The sequence below is a fragment of the Felis catus genome, chromosome C1 (genome assembly GCF_018350175.1).
Source record: "Felis catus isolate Fca126 chromosome C1, F.catus_Fca126_mat1.0, whole genome shotgun sequence".
Classification (NCBI taxonomy): domain Eukaryota; kingdom Metazoa; phylum Chordata; class Mammalia; order Carnivora; family Felidae; genus Felis; species Felis catus.
In genome coordinates this window covers 20507579-20524904 of record NC_058375.1, presented here as the reverse complement: position 1 = coordinate 20524904, position 17326 = coordinate 20507579, and the positions used below count along the sequence as shown (strand labels likewise).

Genomic DNA, 17326 nt, shown 5'->3' with positions numbered 1-17326 from the left:
CCAGGGGCAGCATTCTAGCAAGGCTCCCACTTACTCAGAAACCACTAGATTACCAGATGTTTGGGTGTGTTAGTGGGGCTAGCTTTGTGGACTGGCTGCTCTGGGCCCTGAGGGTCCTTCAGAGCTTAAGGAATAATCGGCATCCTTCCAAATGAGTGTCTTTACTTTGTTTAGAACATCCTTTCGACACTCCCCTCTGCAAAGACCTATGCTGCTGCAGCTAAACTTGAGAAAGAAGGTAGCCTTATAGACAGCTTAAAGCCCTTCCCCCCTCCAGTGGTCTGTAGTGTGATCATCCTGCAAAAAACCACTGAGCAGGGGCAGAAAGCGAATATTTATCTTGCTTGTATCCATAAATATCTTTGGAACAGGTAAAAAGTAATTACAGATAGCTGGAGGCAGATGTCTTCTGTGAGACATGGGTATACTGCAAAGTAGAATGTGTGTGTGAAACTCAAGGACACCCACCTGATCCAGGGAGCCTGGAATAGGAGCATGGTAGCTATTCACACAGGATAAAAGTACATAGCATCTATCCTGCATTATTACTGCGTAAAATTATCTTTGCACCTTGGCTTTCAAAGGGGCTAGCTGGCAGAGCAGGGCAGAGATTTGACTCTGTAGCCTCCATCATTTATCAAGTTGGATTTGGGCAGAGGGGTTTCAGGGCAAGAAGCGAGTGTACACCTGATATTGAAGGGAGTATGACATACGACAAAGGGCTTGTGTGATAGGATAGGGTAAACAAATGATATTAAGACAAGTTTATTTTCCAGTTAATGGTATTTTCTTAGTTATCATTCTCCTCTCAATTATCTAGATTTGGCCTAACAGAAATGAGCAATGGTGTAGCTAACTCAGAATAAGATTTAATATAAAAATCATTAGTGTTTGATTTGGAAATGCTTTCTGTGTGTTGTGACAGGATTGGAGGCCAGGGAATGGAATTGCCTTTCTAATTCTTTTTAGTTTAGAATAGTGCTAAAATAAATGTCCACCCCTACCTAGCACATACTTTTTAGAAAGTGAAGAGAGACTTAGTCATGCCAAAGTGCAGGATTCCAACCAGGAACATCAAGTCTGGCAGGTAACCCTTACGTGGACACTCAGTAGCTCTCTCTGTACTTCTGTCACAGCCACTAAAAGATGGTAATTCAATCCTATAAAACAGCTGGCCATGTGTTTTCACTGGGGCCCCCTTGTGGTTGGGGGGTTGGGTGGGGGGTGCTGAGCTATTCTAGAAGGGAGCAAGAAGGTGGATTGCTGTGGTTACCTGTTTTTACAGAGGAATAACAGCTGCACACATAAATGCTTTCATGTATATATATGTATACATAATGTACACATGTGAACCTGCACATATGTGCATAGGTTTCATGTGGGTGGGAAGCCACTAATGCTTCCTAGAGAGTGCTGGGGAATTGGTGGGGGAAGGGGAACCAATGGCAGAAATCCCCTCTGGTGTGCCAGGATATCAGGATGTCCTCAGGGGGATGTCTGTAGCCATGCAGATCATTAGAAATAATCAGGATCCCTGCTGCTCTAGCCCATTCTTGCCCTGACCATGCAAATTCCTCTATCAGGAATTGAAAGTAAGGCTAAGTTTCTTAAAAAGCCAGATAAATAAAGAGGCGCCATTCAGGGGGCATTGGAATGCTGGTGTGGAAGAGGAAATATGCAGTCGATTTGAATGACTTCTTGATTCCTCAGTGTAAAAACTGCTAACTGGTAGGTATTTGGAATATTGGATTTGGTTGGGAGCTCATCTGTCTACTGACAGCTACTTGTCTTCATTTCTATCCCAGGGACGATGGGAAAGAGGCACTCAAATTCTACACAGACCCTTCGTACTTCTTTGATCTTTGGAAGGAGAAGATGCTGCAGGACACCAAGGATATCATGAAAGAGAAGAGAAAGCATAGGGTGAGGGGAAAGGGGCCTCTGTTCTACACATCAGTAGGCACGATTGTGGAGGGGGGATAAAAAGGAAGCCAGTCTTATATGAAGTAATCATTCCAAGTGGCTGCTTGCTTGGATGCCAGGTGAAACTCTTTAAAAAATGTGTCCACTCCAAGCACAACCAAGATGAAAGTATAAATCACACCAAAAATGTGTTTGTTCCCCCTAGCGCTATTAACAATTGAGTATATTCAGGCTGAGTTTTAGAAATTGACTTTTCTATTCACCATTTATTTCTCTTGCAATTTGCACCTGACTCTGCTGGACACTCAAGCTAGGCTAGTCCCTTCCCCGCCAGTTTTGCAGCTCATTTCTCAGAGATCAGCACAGGGCCCTACAGTGTTTGATTTACAAACAGGAACAGTTTAACACCTTCACTACTGGTTCGGTAGGGCGGGGTGAAGGCATAGACTTAGTTTTGGGAGGTGCTCCCTTCCCCTAGACCTCCAGTGATGCGTGTAAGCATATGACCTACCGGTGGCAACCTCACAGTCCCATTAGCATGTCTGCCGGGAGGCCCAAGAGAGTGCCAGGGGCTAGTGCAGCTGCACGGGCTGAGGAATTCTGCCTTGGTTGTTTTATTTTGTTTTGTTAACTATTTCCTTATGTCTGTCCCAGATATTTACGGCTGTTATTACTCCTCATCTCTGTTGACTGACCTTTGTGGCAGAGCGAGTAACAAATAGCTTTTTTACTAACCTTCTAACAATTAGAGCTGCTCAGAAACATCAATGAGCTACCCAAAGAGGTAGTGAGTTTCCTATCTGTAGAGGTGTCTGAGTGTGGGATTGAGTGAATGTGTTTGACTTTGGGAGGTGGTTTGAACTAGATGACTCTAGGTCATTCCTAAACGAGTAATTCTATAAATTCTCTAGTTACCGTGTGTTGTCCAGGCAAATCATCTCTCTGCATCCATGAAACCTGGTGGAATTTTAATGAACTTTGGAAAATGTTTTACAAAGGCTTTTCTGTTTCTTATCCTTATAGAAAGAAAAGAAAGATAATCCAAATCGAGGGAATGTAAATCCACGTAAAATCAAGACACGTAAGGAAGAGTGGGAGAAGATGAAGATGGGACAAGAATTTGTGGAATCCAAAGAAAAGCTGGGGCCTTCTGGGTATGTGATGCTTTCGTACTATTGGTAGCATTCTTTGAAGGGCCTGGGACCTGGGGGCAACAGCCTAACAGCTCTGGTGTGACACCTTTCACACCCCTCTGAAGTCTGGCCGTGTGGCATAGATCAATACCACTGTTAATCAGCTACCTTAAAGCGCATCCATCTGGTGATTAAAATTTGCTAAATAAACATGAGACGCAGCAGTTTAAATGAAGTGACTGTAGTAGTCTGGAAAAGAAAGCCCATGGCTTCTAGTGCCCTTGCTCTGCCAGACACTAGTATGTCTGTGGGCCTCAAAGAAAAGACTGGAAAGAGAAGAAAAGTGGTCTTGGGAGCCCTTTGCCTCCACAGCTTTGATTTGAAGGTCGTGCCTAAGGGCTGGGCATTTCACAGGAGCGGAGAGGGCCAGGCAGAGGATTTGTGCACATCACCAAAGCAACTTTTCAGTCAGCCTTTGTCAGTCTCGGGAGAGAGGCTGGCCAAGGGACTGAAAGCAGACCTCAGAGACAGTGTGGGAAAGGTCGCTTGGCCAGTATTGAGGCTATATATCTCCATGGGGAAATAGTAGATGTCAGTCTGACCCATTTCCCAATACCAAATCACACTGGAGGTTTAAAAGGAAAAAAATGGTTTTAGAGCTTGGTTTGATGCTTATCCTGATGTCCGACCTGTGTGACATTCAAAGCCAAGTTACCACGACTGCTTGGCATGAATGTTGCCCTGGTTTTTCCTCTAAATACATTGCATCCTGGCTGTCGGAGAACGATGCCAGCCCATGCCGGGTGTCTAGGAATGATAAAAGGAAAGAGTTGAGTTGTTCTTGCTTTTAGGAATAACTCTACCATGAAAATCTTGACTTTTGAAAATCTTGACACTTCTGACACTTGTTCTTCCTGGATTAAGAGATTTGTTTTAAAGAGTGATGAAGGTGGTGAGAGAAAAAATGAACCTTTCTACAGGGAGATCAGCCCTGAGGGCACCTTTCTTACCTTCAACTCCAAGTAAAAGGGGCCATTTTGTTCCATGGTCCCATCTTGTTCAGTCAGGCCTTGTCTCAGGTTCTGGGACTCTAAGGCCAGAATCTTGCACATTCAGAATGCCAACGATTACGTGTTTGTTTTTTGTTGTTTTTGTGGGTGTGGAATGGGGCTGGTGAAAACAAGGACTTTGCCTCCCATTTTCCTCTTGTCCAAGAAGTTTGGGATCAGGCCACATGGCTGGCCTACCTGGATATGCTTGTTGGGGAACCTATAAAGAGATGTGCCAAGCCTACAGGGGTCTGGGCTTTGGGGATTTTCTGCATCAGAGCATCATTTGATTTGTTAGTTCTCTTCAACTCTCTTCTCCTGGAGTCTGTTTGCAATGAGTTCTTTAGAACCCAACAGTGGTGGAGAGAAGGGGGAGGTGGAGCGGAACCAACCATATTTTGCTAGCTGCTAGTTGGTGTATTTATGCTCATTTGGAGGTTTGTTGTTCACCCAAGGCCCGGTGCTCTGGGGGACAGGTTTTCATGAGGCGCAGGCCCTAGCACCTTACTTAAATTGGCAGCTCGTTGTGTTGGATAAGAGACCTGGCAGGGAGACCGAGTCTAGCTACCACACAGCAACTTGCATTTGTCCTCAGCTTGGTTTTGCAATCAAATGCCTCCTTGGCCTTTGAGTACTCCAGAGGCTTGCTGACCTCCAAATGAGGCTGTGTGCCAGTCACGTGTTTACAGCTCACTAGCCTTGGGGCTTGGCTTTGCCCTTTGCCACAAGACAGACTTTGGGATTTGGGTATAGGCTGCTCTTAACATTTGGGAGAGAATTTAAAACAATTGCTGGGTTTGCCAAAGCCAACCAGCACTGGGAAAGGAACGGCATGGTTTTGATTATCTGGGTTGGGAGACATTTAACAATAGAATTTAGTCCTAAATTTTAATCCAGAATTTAGTCCTAAAATTAAATTTCAGAATTTTATGTGGAATTTTACTCTTTCTTTCTTCCTAATAGCTTTTGTATCAAATGCATTTTGGTGGAGTCGCTTAAAAAAGCATGAGCGTATCACTCACACTTTTTAAATGACTGTTTCGGCATTGGGTTCGTTGTCAGGTATCCGCCCACCTTGGTGTACCAGAATGGCAGTATTGGCTCTGTTGAAAATATGGATGGAAGCAGCTACCCACCACCGCCGCAGTCAGATTCCACTTCTCCACCTTCTCCTTCCTTCTCTGAGGACAGCTTGCCTCCCCCACCTGTAGAATTCAGGTAAATGATGCTATCTCTTCTGTCTACTTTGAGTGGTTACATACTCAAGAACAAAATATGTGTTCCTTAGGGTGCCTGAATAGGCTCAGTCTGTAGAGCATGCAACTCTTGATCTCGGGGTTGTGAATTCGAGCCCCATCTTGGGTATAGAGATTACTTTAGAAAATAAAATCTTGGGGCACTTGGGTAGCTCTGTCAGTTAAGCGTCTGACTTTGGCTCAGGTCACGATCTCACGGTTTGTGAGTTTGAGCTCTACGTCAGGCTCTGTGCTAAGAGTCTGTGTCTCCCCTCTCTCTTCCCCTCCCATGCTCATGCTCTGTCTCTCTCTGTCTCTCAAAAATAAATAAATGTTAAAAAAAAAGTTTTTTTAAGAAAAAAAAAATAGGGGCGCCTGGGTGGCGCAGTCGGTTAAGCGTCCGACTTCAGCCAGGTCACGATCTCGCGGTCCGTGAGTTCGAGCCCCGCGTCAGGCTCTGGGCTGATGGCTCAGAGCCTGGAGCCTGTTTCCGATTCTGTGTCTCCCTCTCTCTCTGCCCCTCCCCTGTTCATGCTCTGTCTCTCTCTGTCCCAAAAAAATAAATAAACGTTGAAAAAAAAAAAATTTAAAGTGCTGGAGAAAAATCAAAACTGACAATCTAGAATTTCAAATACGATGAAACTATCCTTCAAGAATAAAAGCAAAATAAAGATATTTAAAAAAAAAAAAAAAGAAAAAAAATAATAAAATCTTAAAAAAAAAAAAAAAACGACGAGGGATGCCTAGGTGGCTCAGTCAGTTAAGTATCTGACTCTTGGTTTCGGGTTAGGTCATAATCTCACGGTTTGTGAGATCAAGTGCCACGTTGGGCTCTGTGCAGACAGCATAGAGTCTGCTTGGGATTCTTTCTCTCCTCTTTCTTTGCCCCTCCCTCTCTTGCTCATGTGTGCTCGCTCGCTCTCTCAGAATAAATAAACTTTTTTTTTTTTTTTTTTTTTTTTTTTAAGTACAAAATGTGTGTTCCAAATCCAGGCCAGGACCAGTAAAATAACTTCAGTGAAGTCTGTCTAGATAATAGAAATGATTAACATTTTTTTAAGTGTTTGTTAGGTGCCAGGCGTTATGCCAAACACCTTCTATGTTGCCTAATCCTCACAACAATCATCCTGAGCTAGGTACCCATCTTACAGATGAGTGAATGGTAAGGCACAAAGAGGTCAGTGAACTTACCTAAGGTTGCACAGCAGAGCCATGATTGGAAAGCAGGTCATTCTGACTGCAGAGCCTATATACTTAACTGTTTAGCTATACTGGAACAGATAGAGATCACCAACTTATCTTTTACTTTTTTTACTTAGCTTCAATTCAGTGTGAGTTAAATGAGTGGCACATTCATTTCCCATCTCTGCTGACCCTCAGATCCTCATCCCTGTCAGGTTTTTCCACATGAACGCTGGAGGTACATTTGCCTAAATCTGTACCCTGCTCAGATTGGTCAGCTTGGCTTGGGTTTCCTGCCCTCGCAAGATCTGGTGAATGACAGTAGCCTGAGGAATAGAGCCCAGTGAGTGGGTGTTGTTTTAGATTTCTTTTGCATGCCTTCTTGGTCCCCAGCTCTAGGATTAAACAGACTCTTCCTCCTAGAGGAGGGTTCAGGACGGTGCCTTCCCTTGGAAAGCTGAAAGGTTTGAGGAGGACCTAAGAGATGACCTTGGCTAACCCTTACCTGGTAGAGGAATCCTAGTCTACTTCTTTCAAATAGTTATTCTCAATTTCTGCTTATATTCCTCTGTTGATGAAAGCTCATTACATTACCAGGCTGCCCCATTGCAGTGTTGGTTTGTTCTGACCATTCTCAGGTTTTTCTTTCTATTTGAGCTAAAATGAAATAATAGTCAACTGAAATGAACCTAGGCTCGTATATAAGCTTAATTAGAGGTGGATGTTCACATGCTGAGAGTGATGATGGGTCTCTTTCTGTGTCCTTTTAGCTGCCCCGCAGACAGCAACCAAAGAGGGTCCGGTTTAGCTGGACCCAAAAGATCCAGTGTGGTCAGCCCAAGCCATCCACCACCAGCGCCTCCTCTGGGCTCTCCTCCAGGCTCCAAACCCGGGTTTGCTCCACCACCTGCTCCTCCACCTCCACCTCCAGTGATGGGCGTTCCACCCCCACCACCGCCTGGAGGATTTGGGTCTCCGGGGACCCCACCACCACCTTCACCCCCATCTTTCCCACCTCACCCCAATTTTGCTGCCCCTCCGCCTCCTCCCCCACCGCCCGCAGCTGACTACCCGACTCTGCCACCACCTCCCTTGTCCCAACCAGTGATAGGCGCACCTCCTCCTCCCCCTCCTCCCCCTCCTCCGGGGCCCCCTCCTCTCCCTTTCAGTGGTGTGGATGACCAGCCTGTTGCACCCCCACCACTTGCCGATGCCACCAAGCCTAAGTCGTCCTTGCCTCCTGTGAGCGATGCCCGCAGTGACTTACTTTCAGCCATACGTCAAGGTAATTCCCAGTGCTGGGTCCGGGGCCATGAAGTCTTGTCTTTCTGCAGCCGGGATGACTGATTGGAGGGTGGGCTAGGGGTTCTGTGCCCTTCCCAGGAAATAGCTTTCATTAGGTGGGGAGGGATTGGGAGGGACCTCAGGCTTTAGATCAGCCTAAAGAAAGGCTTCGCTCTGAAAATAGCAGAGATTTAGATTTCTTTCCACCTTGGTGTGAAGTAAAGGACTCTTGGGGCACCTGGTACTCTACCCAAGTCAGTAGAGCATCCGACTCTTGTTCCCAGGGTCGTTGAGTTTGAGTCCACGTTGGGTGTGGAGCCTATTAAAAAATTAAAAACTAGGGGCGCCTGGGTGGCTCAGTTGGTTAAGCGTCCGACTTCGGCTCAGGTCATGATCTCACGGTCCGTGAGTTCGAGCCCCGCAGCGGGCTCTGTGCTGACAGCTCAGAGCCTGGAGCCTGTTTCAGATTCTGTGTCTCCCTCTCTCTCTGCCCCTCCCCTGTTCATGCTCTCTCTCTGTCTCAAAAATAAATAAACGTTAAAAAAATTTTTTTTAATTAAAAACTAAAGGATTCTTAGGGTTCCTAGACTGACTTAGAAGAGCATGTGACTCTTGATATATCGGGGTTGTGAAAATAAGTAATGTGTTCTTAACTTGGGGTCTTTGAACTCCTTGAAAATACATGCTTTGCATGTGTTTGCATTCATTTTGTGCCCCGGAAAAAAAGAAGCATCACTACTCCCTAGAAGGTACTTCTCTGGCCAGACTCCACCATGGCCCTCTCCTCTACTTTTGTGCCTTTCACATCCTTCTTTCCTTCTCTCTTTCCCCCTTTCTCACCCTGTCCTTCTCCCCTTTTTCTCCTATCCCCTCCCTCTTTGTCTCCTTCCCCACCTTTCTGTGCTCCCCATCATCATCTGACCCTTGTCAGATTTATTCTCTTTCTGTCAGAGGTCAGGTCTGGTCCCTAGGGGTTAGAGTGGTTTCTTCTGTGTGTGAGCCTCCTGGAACTGAAGGATTGTCTGGAGGAGACAAGTTGGGGCAGCTGAGCTCCGTGATAATCGATGAACTGAGCAGACTGAGTGCCCACTTGGTGCAGTATGGTGGCCACTCCCCACTCAGAGCCTCTTGAGAAGTACCGTCCTCACCAGCCTGACAGCATGGAAACTGGAAAGGATGGCAGCCTTCCTCTCCAACATGCCTATAGCACTAGGGCCAGAATTGTATAAACCCTCATTGTCTTTTCTTGCTTTCCCCTTTCTCTCTTTGCTCTTCCAGAGGATTTTTTTTCTTTCCCCTTTCCCCATACTTCACCCACCAGTAGCCACTCCCCCTGCCTCAGTCCTGTGTGGATTCTGAGACCTACTCACCTTCTGAACCCTTCTTTCTCTCCTTCTTTCTCTCTCTCTCTCTCTCTCTCTCACCAGGCTTTCAGCTGCGAAAGGTTGAGGAGCAGCAAGAACAAGAGAAGCGGGATGTTGTGGGCAACGATGTGGCCACCATCTTGTCACGTCGAATTGCTGTGGAGTACAGTGACTCAGAAGATGATTCCTCTGAGTTTGATGAGGACGACTGGTCGGATTAACTCTTTCTGCCTGCTCTCCCACCTCCTTTTTCTTTCCTGCTGCTGCCTTCTTTGATGCCTATCCCAACAGTCCAATGGGGGGAAAGAGGGAGGAAAAAACAATTTCAAGGGGCCAAAGCCTTTTCTGAAGCAACCAAAGATATATCCAAGTGCTTCCTCCAAATCAACATATATTTTCCCGTCTCCCCATAGTCAGGCCCCGTGGGGCTCCTGAGGTTCAGTAGCTGAGATGTTCCCTCTTCCCTTCAAGTGACTGTTGCATATTGAAGAGAAGGAAAAACTCCAGAGCAGATCCCTTTGATTGGGCTTAGATTGGAGTTGGTGCCTTCCCCTAGGAGCCATTTTCAACTGTGGTCTTCTTCCAGAATCCTTACCCTTACCCTTTGAATAATACGAGCCATCTTCTGGTCCTAATGCCTGCATGGACATGGCCAGCCCCTTTTCCCATGCACTGAGAGGGCAGAGCAGGCCACACGTCCTAGCAGCCAGACTGCCTGCCACACCTTTTTGCCCTGGTGAGCAGGGTGAGCTACCTTTTGCTAAGCTATCTCTATGTCTGGATGCCCTTTATGCTAGGAGCCATCAGGCCCTAAGGAGCATCTCCCCATCTGCCCAGAAATTGTGCCTTTCTAAAGGCTGAAGTTGTCGCCTCCCTCCCAGGCTCCCTCTCCAGAGTGTGGTGTCCAGGTGTCCCTTAAATGTCCCTCCCTCACTACCAGGTGCGTTAGGCACCACAGCCCAGCTCAGACCTCTAATATCCATGACCAAACTAGCCCCAACACACTGGTGTGTGGACCTCTCTGCTAGCTGTCAGGAATCAAGCTTAGAGACTCAGAGCTGCAGGACTGAAAGAATGGTAAACTCCTTGAATCCTGCCCTCTTGATGATGCTGAAATCTGGACACGGGAAATGACTTGCTCCAGGTCACACAGATGATTGGTGACAGAACTGGAGCCCAGAGTTCCTCATTCCAAGTCACCTGTGTCTTCTGGAACCAAGTAGGGGGTACTTGCTGGAGTCTAGGCAGAGCAGTCTTGGCTCTGTGCTACTCCAGACCTTACCCCATAGGTGGGGGTCCCAGTAGGAGGGCTCAGAGCCAGTGCCAGGCCTGTCAGTGCTGCTCAGACCCTTATAGCCTGTCTTACAATTCTTTGCTTCCCCTTTACTGTCACCATAGAACCACATGGCCTTGGGAGCCATCCTTCTGGGGGACCAGAGGTAGTGAGAGAAGGAAGGGGGTAGGCAGCTTTGACAGGTGCTGTTTTCAATTCCTCTGCAACTCGTCCCCTTTTTATTTCCCCAATTTAAGCATAGGTTCTGCCAGCTGTAGAAACTTCAGTCCCTCAGGCTGGCGGCTGCCGCAGGTAGCTGCCTAGGGGGGCCTGGCAGCCGTGAGGAGGGCTGAAAGGCAGAGGGGCTCTGGGTCTTGTTTCCAGCTCCCTCCTCACTGCGTGCAGTGATGTTCCCTCCCTCGCTCCCCCTCTTTCCAGAGCTAATACACAGGTGCTATTATTCAGAAAAAAACTGGTCAGCTTTGGCCAACAGTGAGGTTTCTTCTCTTCTGCCCTAACTATTGTGTAGCCTCTTATGCTGAAACCGGCTTCTCCTGGCTTCTCCAGCTTTCAGAGCCCTGAAACAAAGAGAAACAGGATCTGTCTCTACCCAGCACAGCAAATGGTTGTAGTAATTGCCAAAGCCCTCATAAACCCCTCCGGCTTGAGGAGAGTGTGTAATCACGGGTACTACCGCTGTGCCCTGGCTGGATGCTCCCCCTCTGCCTTCTTTCCTTGAACTCTGGCGTGGTGACTGAGCCAGTAGGGACCAGCATGCCCTCCTGCTGGGACCGCTCCAGAATATACCCTCCTCGCCCTCCCCAGATCAGGTGTCTGCGGCGCAGGTCTGGTACCCTGCTACAGTGCTGAGCATACCAAGCTGTGTGTGCCCCCGCCTTGCTTCCCTCCTTGCACTTTGGAAGCTGAAGGTGCTTTCTTCAGAACCCTAAAATGGCTGTTGAAGGTGCCCCTGGCTGCAGCCCAGCAGTGGCTGGAGAGGCAGGTGGAGGGCAGTGGTTCTCCCAAATAGGAGTCCTGGGGCCTGGCCAGGCCAGGGTTTGGGCCTAATGGCTTTGACTAAATTACCCCCATCCCCCTCCTTTCCGGAAAAGGGGGAGCCAGCGCCACTTGCTATCATTCTGCTCTGACCTTGAAGGGGGCGGTGTTGGCCTGGCTTCTGGAATGGACACAATCCGCCCTGGAAAGGGCTGGGGGCAGGAGCGGGGGTGGGGGGGTTGGGGGGGGCACTGCCTGCGGAAGGTAGGATTAGATCATTAGCTCAGTGACCTCCTAGGGTTTCGATGTGCTGTGTTCTCATCCTACAGCTGGTTTGGTAATGATCTGCAAGTCCCGGAGAGCAACAGCACAGCTCTGCCTGACGCTCTCATTAAAATCTATGCAGCCAAGCTCTGTGCTTTGTAGCAGCCGGCCTTGCGAAGCCTCCTCAGCTCTGGGGGCTGGGGACCCAGTCAGCCGAGAGGCCCTCTGGGCTCTATTTATGCATATGCACACCCCCCCACCCCCCACCCCCCAAAAAACCCAACTTCTTTAAACCCAGAGCCCTTTAAGATGATAAAGGACCCTGTGCAGGTAATTGTGTGTCTTTGGAATCCTGTAATTGTAGAATGCAAAGTTTAGTGATTATTTAAACTGGGCCAAGGCTGGTAGGAGTATGGAGCAATGGCTCATAAGGACTCTTAAGCTCTGAAGCCAAGGAGCCACCTCCCTTCCCTGGCCTGCCCAGCCCAGGGGACCTGCCCCCATTCCTGTGGCCCAGGGACCCAGCTTCCATTCAGCAGTGTCAGAAGTGACTTGTGGCTTTGCCATGCTTGTGAGATGACTACATTCCAAAGGAGCAGCTACCGGGAGGGGGTAGGCTCTGCAGTCCCTTGGAGGGCTCAGAGCAGCTGGCCCAAGCTCCAGCTCGCCTCCAACGGAAGCTCAAGCGCCCTCAGAAACGACCCTGGCCAATGTCACCGCAGAGCCGAGGCGGTGTTGTCAGGGCTAATGTGAAATCTCTTCCCGTGGCGCCGATCCTCCGGCTCTGCAGCGCCAGCTTGGACAGATTGAGGTCTCTGTGGCTTTGGTGACCCTGCTTAAGCATTCCCACCGTGTCCCAGCTCGGCTCTCTGCCTGCCTCCCTCTGCAGCCCCCCTCACCTGACCTCAGGGCCTGGGGAGGGGACCAGTGCCCCAGCGCAAGGGGCTTTTGCTCCAGAGAAGTGTCAGGCTCCCTGGGGGCATCAGGCTTTGAGCTCTACTGGGGTCCTGCATACCTGGGACCAGGTTTCGCTAGGAGATTGTGCCTCATATTGTGTCTCAGTGAGGGCTAGGGAACAATTCTGTTATTGTATTAACTTAACTCAGTTAACTCACTTGAGAAACTAACCAATTTTTACTTTCTGTCTAGAATGATGTACATGTAGGAGAGTGAGCTGTAAAGCTCCCAAAGTGCCTTGTTTTCTCTGATATAAATATATTTATAAGGACCTATTCCAGTGGATTCTTGGGTATGTTTGCCACATCGATTTTTAGGGAATGGGCCTATAACATTGTAGGGAAATGGTCTGGAAATGGGTCCCTTTCCCCTGAGGGTGGGAAAGGAGATTCAGTTAGAGATCTGTGAGGGTGAGGTTAAACCAAACCCCTGAGGTGACCCTTTCCTCTTCGCTGTACTCCTCCTCTTAGGCCCTTAGGAGGATGTCCTGTTTTTTTTAAAGCCCCGTGGCTCCAAGCCTGGCCTCATTTGTTTCCCTGCCAGGCTCATGTGTGGACCACATTAGCACCCCCATGACCTGAGGATTCCATGTAACAATTTTATATATACATGCGAATATGTAAATGCCGACATTTTAAGTAATTTGATAAAGTCTTTGTAGCTACTCAGCCACCTTTGGTGTGTGTGCGTGTGTCTGTCTATGTGCACGTCTCTCTGTTTCTAATGGGAAAAGTGATTGGAAGGGGACAACATTGAATGCCACAGGTGGTGACCAGAGCTCTGGAGGGAAGTCTAGTGTGGGTGGGCTCCAGGAGCAGGAGGCCTCTGGTTCTGGATGGTATACCCTGTGTGGGAGGTGGAGATGAAGGGCGGAAACCATTCTGGTTTAGAAGGAGACCAGGTTGGGGGACCCAGAAGGCCGGATCCCCAGGCCCTCCTAGCTGGCTGCGGTGGGTGTGTGGGGCCAGGGGGGGAGACCGGCTGTTGGCCATTTCATCAGGCAGGAGAAGAGCACCGGCTGAATGCTGATACTGCTTCCCAACATCTGGCCGGCATCTTGTCTGCCTCTCAGACCCAAGCAACTTACCTTAAATAGAATGATTTTCAGTGGAATCTGATAAAAAGTTTCGGCTGCCGCACGCCCCTTCTCCCGCCTGGGAAGGCGAAGGGGCTGGGTTTATATTCTGACCCAAAAAAATGACCTACCCAGGAAGCAACGGTTGTTCCGAGCACAGCTGCTGCGGGTGACTGTCCCTGGGGGTAATTTATGGGCAGACACCCAGTCCCAGTCCCGGGCCCCGCAGACTGCAGTGGGGTGGCCCTGGGAGAGGGGTGGGAGCAAGGTTGGTGACTGCTGGTCACGCCTGCTGTTCAGAGAGAGTCACCCACTGGCGTCCCAGGAGAGGGGGCAGAAGTTTTGAATTGTCAGCAACTGCTGCGCCAGCCGCTCTGAGCTCATCGCTGGAGGTGGGGGTGCAGGGGAGGGGGCGCGGGAGCCAGCTCGCCCCGGCGGAGCCCCTCGCTCCACCCTCCTGCTCAGGCCTGTGTTTAGTCAGCACTTGGCTTCCCGAGACCGGTGACTGACAGGCGGCCAGACGCCCGCCCTGGGAGAAGACAAAATGGTGGTGTCGGGAGCCGCCCTTGCTGGGGAATTGGAAGGGAGGAATGTGGTTCTGGGAAGCGGGCGGCCCCAGCTTAAATTCCGGCTCCTCAACTTGGGAGCTGTGACCCCATGCTTCACCTCTTGGGGCTAATCCTGAGAAGAACGAGCATTTGCTAAGTGCCTACTACCTGCTCAGGACTGCGCACGCTTTATTTCAGCCTTATAAGGGAAGGGTCGGTCCCTCGTTGTCCACGTGAGGAAAACAAGTCCAGAGGTTGAGTTGCCTAAGACCGTGTCGCTGGCCAGGAGCAGAGTCACAGTTCAAGCACGGGTCTCTCTTAAGCCAGAGCTCGTGCTCTGTCCACCACGCAACTCTAAGCAGCTTTCAGAACCTCTGCATCTAGAATCATGGTCTTTGGTGTCGTTGGGGGCACGTTAAGGTTTTCTGTTCGGGTCTGCCCCACCCTCTGGTGCCCAGTTTTACAGGTGTTGGCCATTTTTGTTCTTTGGAATCAAGTGGGCTGGGCCCAGGGCCCAGCTGTCCCAGATCATAAGAGTTGAAAATACCTTGCCCCCTCAGCTGCCCGGGAACAAAGTGGGTTCCCTAGGTGTGGCCTGGGGCTTCCCACAGACACCGCTCAGTACACGCACGCACACCCGCGAAGGTGCACACATTTCTGCACAAAGACGTACACACACGCAAGACGACACGTATCCACGTGAGTGGGCACACTTGAGAACCCAGGCCCAGGGTCACGTGCGCACGCCGTACACAGAGCCCTGCCCTTGTGCAAACAAGGACACAGATCAGCACACGGTTACAGGAACACGTAATAGCAAGCAAACCTCACACGGTCCTCAGGAGCCACCCCTCCCTTCGCGCTGCCTCCGCCAGTTCCTCACTGCCCCCTCCTGGCCGCCCAGTGACCAGGGCAACCTGGCACTATTTCCTGTGACTTCTGCTCTGAGGTGGTTGTCAGCTAGTTCCCTTCTTGATAATGAGGCTGGGAGCAGTTTCAGGTGCTCTGCGTAGACTGCCCCTCAGCCCCAGGAGATGAAGGTGTCTAGAGAGAGGTCTGAAGCTGGAGGACCAAAAAAGAAAGAGGCTTTCACACCCTCAGGAATCCCTCATGGTCGACTTCTCAGTACCTTGGTGGCAGGAGTCCTGCGTGGATACCCCCTCCCACCTCAGCAGTCAGCCACTCTGCCCTTAACCTTGCGAACTGTGCACACACCTGCTCACGCTGGATACATATTTAAAGAGGAGCAGACTTCATGGCTGAGAAGTCAGAGGTCAGGTCTTTTAGCTCCCACCTTGCTGCTCCCTCTCTGGGCCTCAGCTTCCTCACCTATTTAGTGAAGAGTTAAGTTGACCATGTTATATGCAAACCTCTCCATCCTGACATCTCACCATGTCCGGAAATAACACCTCTCCCAAACATATGTGCCTGAGTACATTACATCCATAAACACGACCCCATGGATTCTTTAGGCCAGTCCTGGGAGGATTACCAACACAAAACCTTTTAGTGCTGTTTTACAGTTGAAACAAAGCGCAGAGAGACACAGCAACTTGTCCAAAGTCACACAGCAAGTTGGCAGCGGGCATGGAAATAGAATCCTCTTCTTATAGGCCCCAAGCTGCCTACAAGAGAGTAGAACACCCTGGGGGCTCAGACCCAGAGTCCAGGAGATAGGAACAACAGAGACTAAGCCAGAAGCTCTGCTTTTTTTTTTTTTTTAAGTTTATTTTTTTAGTAATCTCCACCCAATGTGGGGCTTGAACTCACAACCCCAAGATCAAGGAGTCACGTGCTCCACTGACTGAGCCAGCTAGGTGTCCCAGAAGCTCTGCACTTCTGTCTGGAGTCCTGAAGGCTGAGGGGAACCCAGCGGACGTTCCAGAGTTAGGCGTTGAGATGGAGACTGGGAAACAGCAACTTGCACCCTGGGTGGGTTCTGCCACCCCCCACCCTACCAGCAGACTGCAAACCTCAGGCTGCTTCTGCAGAGCTGGAGGAGGCTATATTCGCTAAGGTATGTACACACACGTGAATGGTGTGCACGCGTGCCTAGGCTCCACAGGCGTGCACTCACATGTAGACGTACGTTCATATATGCCTACAAATAGGCATGTGTAACATGTAAGTGTACATGTTTGCAAGTCTGTATATATGTGACTATATTTGTGTGCTTAGGTGAGGTGTGTTTGGATGTACATGTGTAAGTGGTTTCTGTGTATCTGGCAGGTACATTTATGTACGTGTAACATGTTTACACACGTACTGGGTTTGTTCATGAATGTACTTGGGTATATGCAAATACATGCATTTGTGTAAAAAAGCAGAGTGAATTCTATCCATTCACATGACTGGGGAGTGTATGTAAATGTGTGTGCAGGGAAGGTTTCATGTGACTGTGTACACATGAATCATAGGGGTGCCCTCCCAAGGGAATATGATGTCAGTGTTCACCTAAGCTCTGGCTCCAGCCAGGCACTGGGCTCATAGCACCCCCACCCCACCCCCGCACTCTATTCCCCAGACCCATCCTGCTTGGCCAATTTGCAGCCTCTCGCTCCCAGCTCCCGAGAAGGCCTGCAGCAAAGTCAAGGGGCTGGTGGCCAATTAGCGAGGGGGTTAATCAGGGATCTGGGGACCCCCGGGGGGCGGGAAGCTGAAGGCAGGCATTGGGGTTGGCAGGAGCACTTGCTGCCTGTCATGGGGGTGGGGGAGGGGAGAGGTAAGGAGAGGAGGCAGAGCCAGCCTACTGGCTGGAAACTGAGGGTCTGCCTGTGAATTCATGATTGCTGAGCACTGATAGCAGCGGGGAGCCTGTGTGACACTGTGTGCAAAAGGACATATATACATGCATTCAAGTCCTTGAATGTGGTCCTATATGCAAATGTGCGTACCTGACCAGATACCATCTGTATATACATGTGCAGTTTTGTGTCTGTATATATGTGGGTGTGCAGTGGTGTGCAGATGGGTTTGCAAGCATGTCTGGACCCTCGTGCACATGTGTATACAGGGGTAAGTCTGTGTGTATACTCTGTGTGAA

General features: G+C 49.4%; 1 protein-coding gene across 3 annotated transcripts in view; it reads left to right on the top strand.

Moving 5' to 3' along the window:
* WASF2 (WASP family member 2) overlaps positions 1-13332 on the top strand; it is a 73703-nt gene extending 60371 nt beyond the window's left edge. For all 3 annotated transcript variants that reach the window (XM_006934461.5, XM_045035375.1, XM_019836460.3), the window contains exons 5-9: positions 1806-1923; positions 2947-3077; positions 5168-5323; positions 7293-7807; positions 9234-13332. In XM_006934461.5, the coding sequence (XP_006934523.1) occupies positions 1806-1923; positions 2947-3077; positions 5168-5323; positions 7293-7807; positions 9234-9391 (1078 nt within the window). In that variant the 3' untranslated portion in view covers positions 9392-13332. The remainder of the gene's footprint in view (positions 1-1805; positions 1924-2946; positions 3078-5167; positions 5324-7292; positions 7808-9233) is intronic.
* The last annotated feature ends 3994 nt before the right edge of the window (positions 13333-17326 follow it).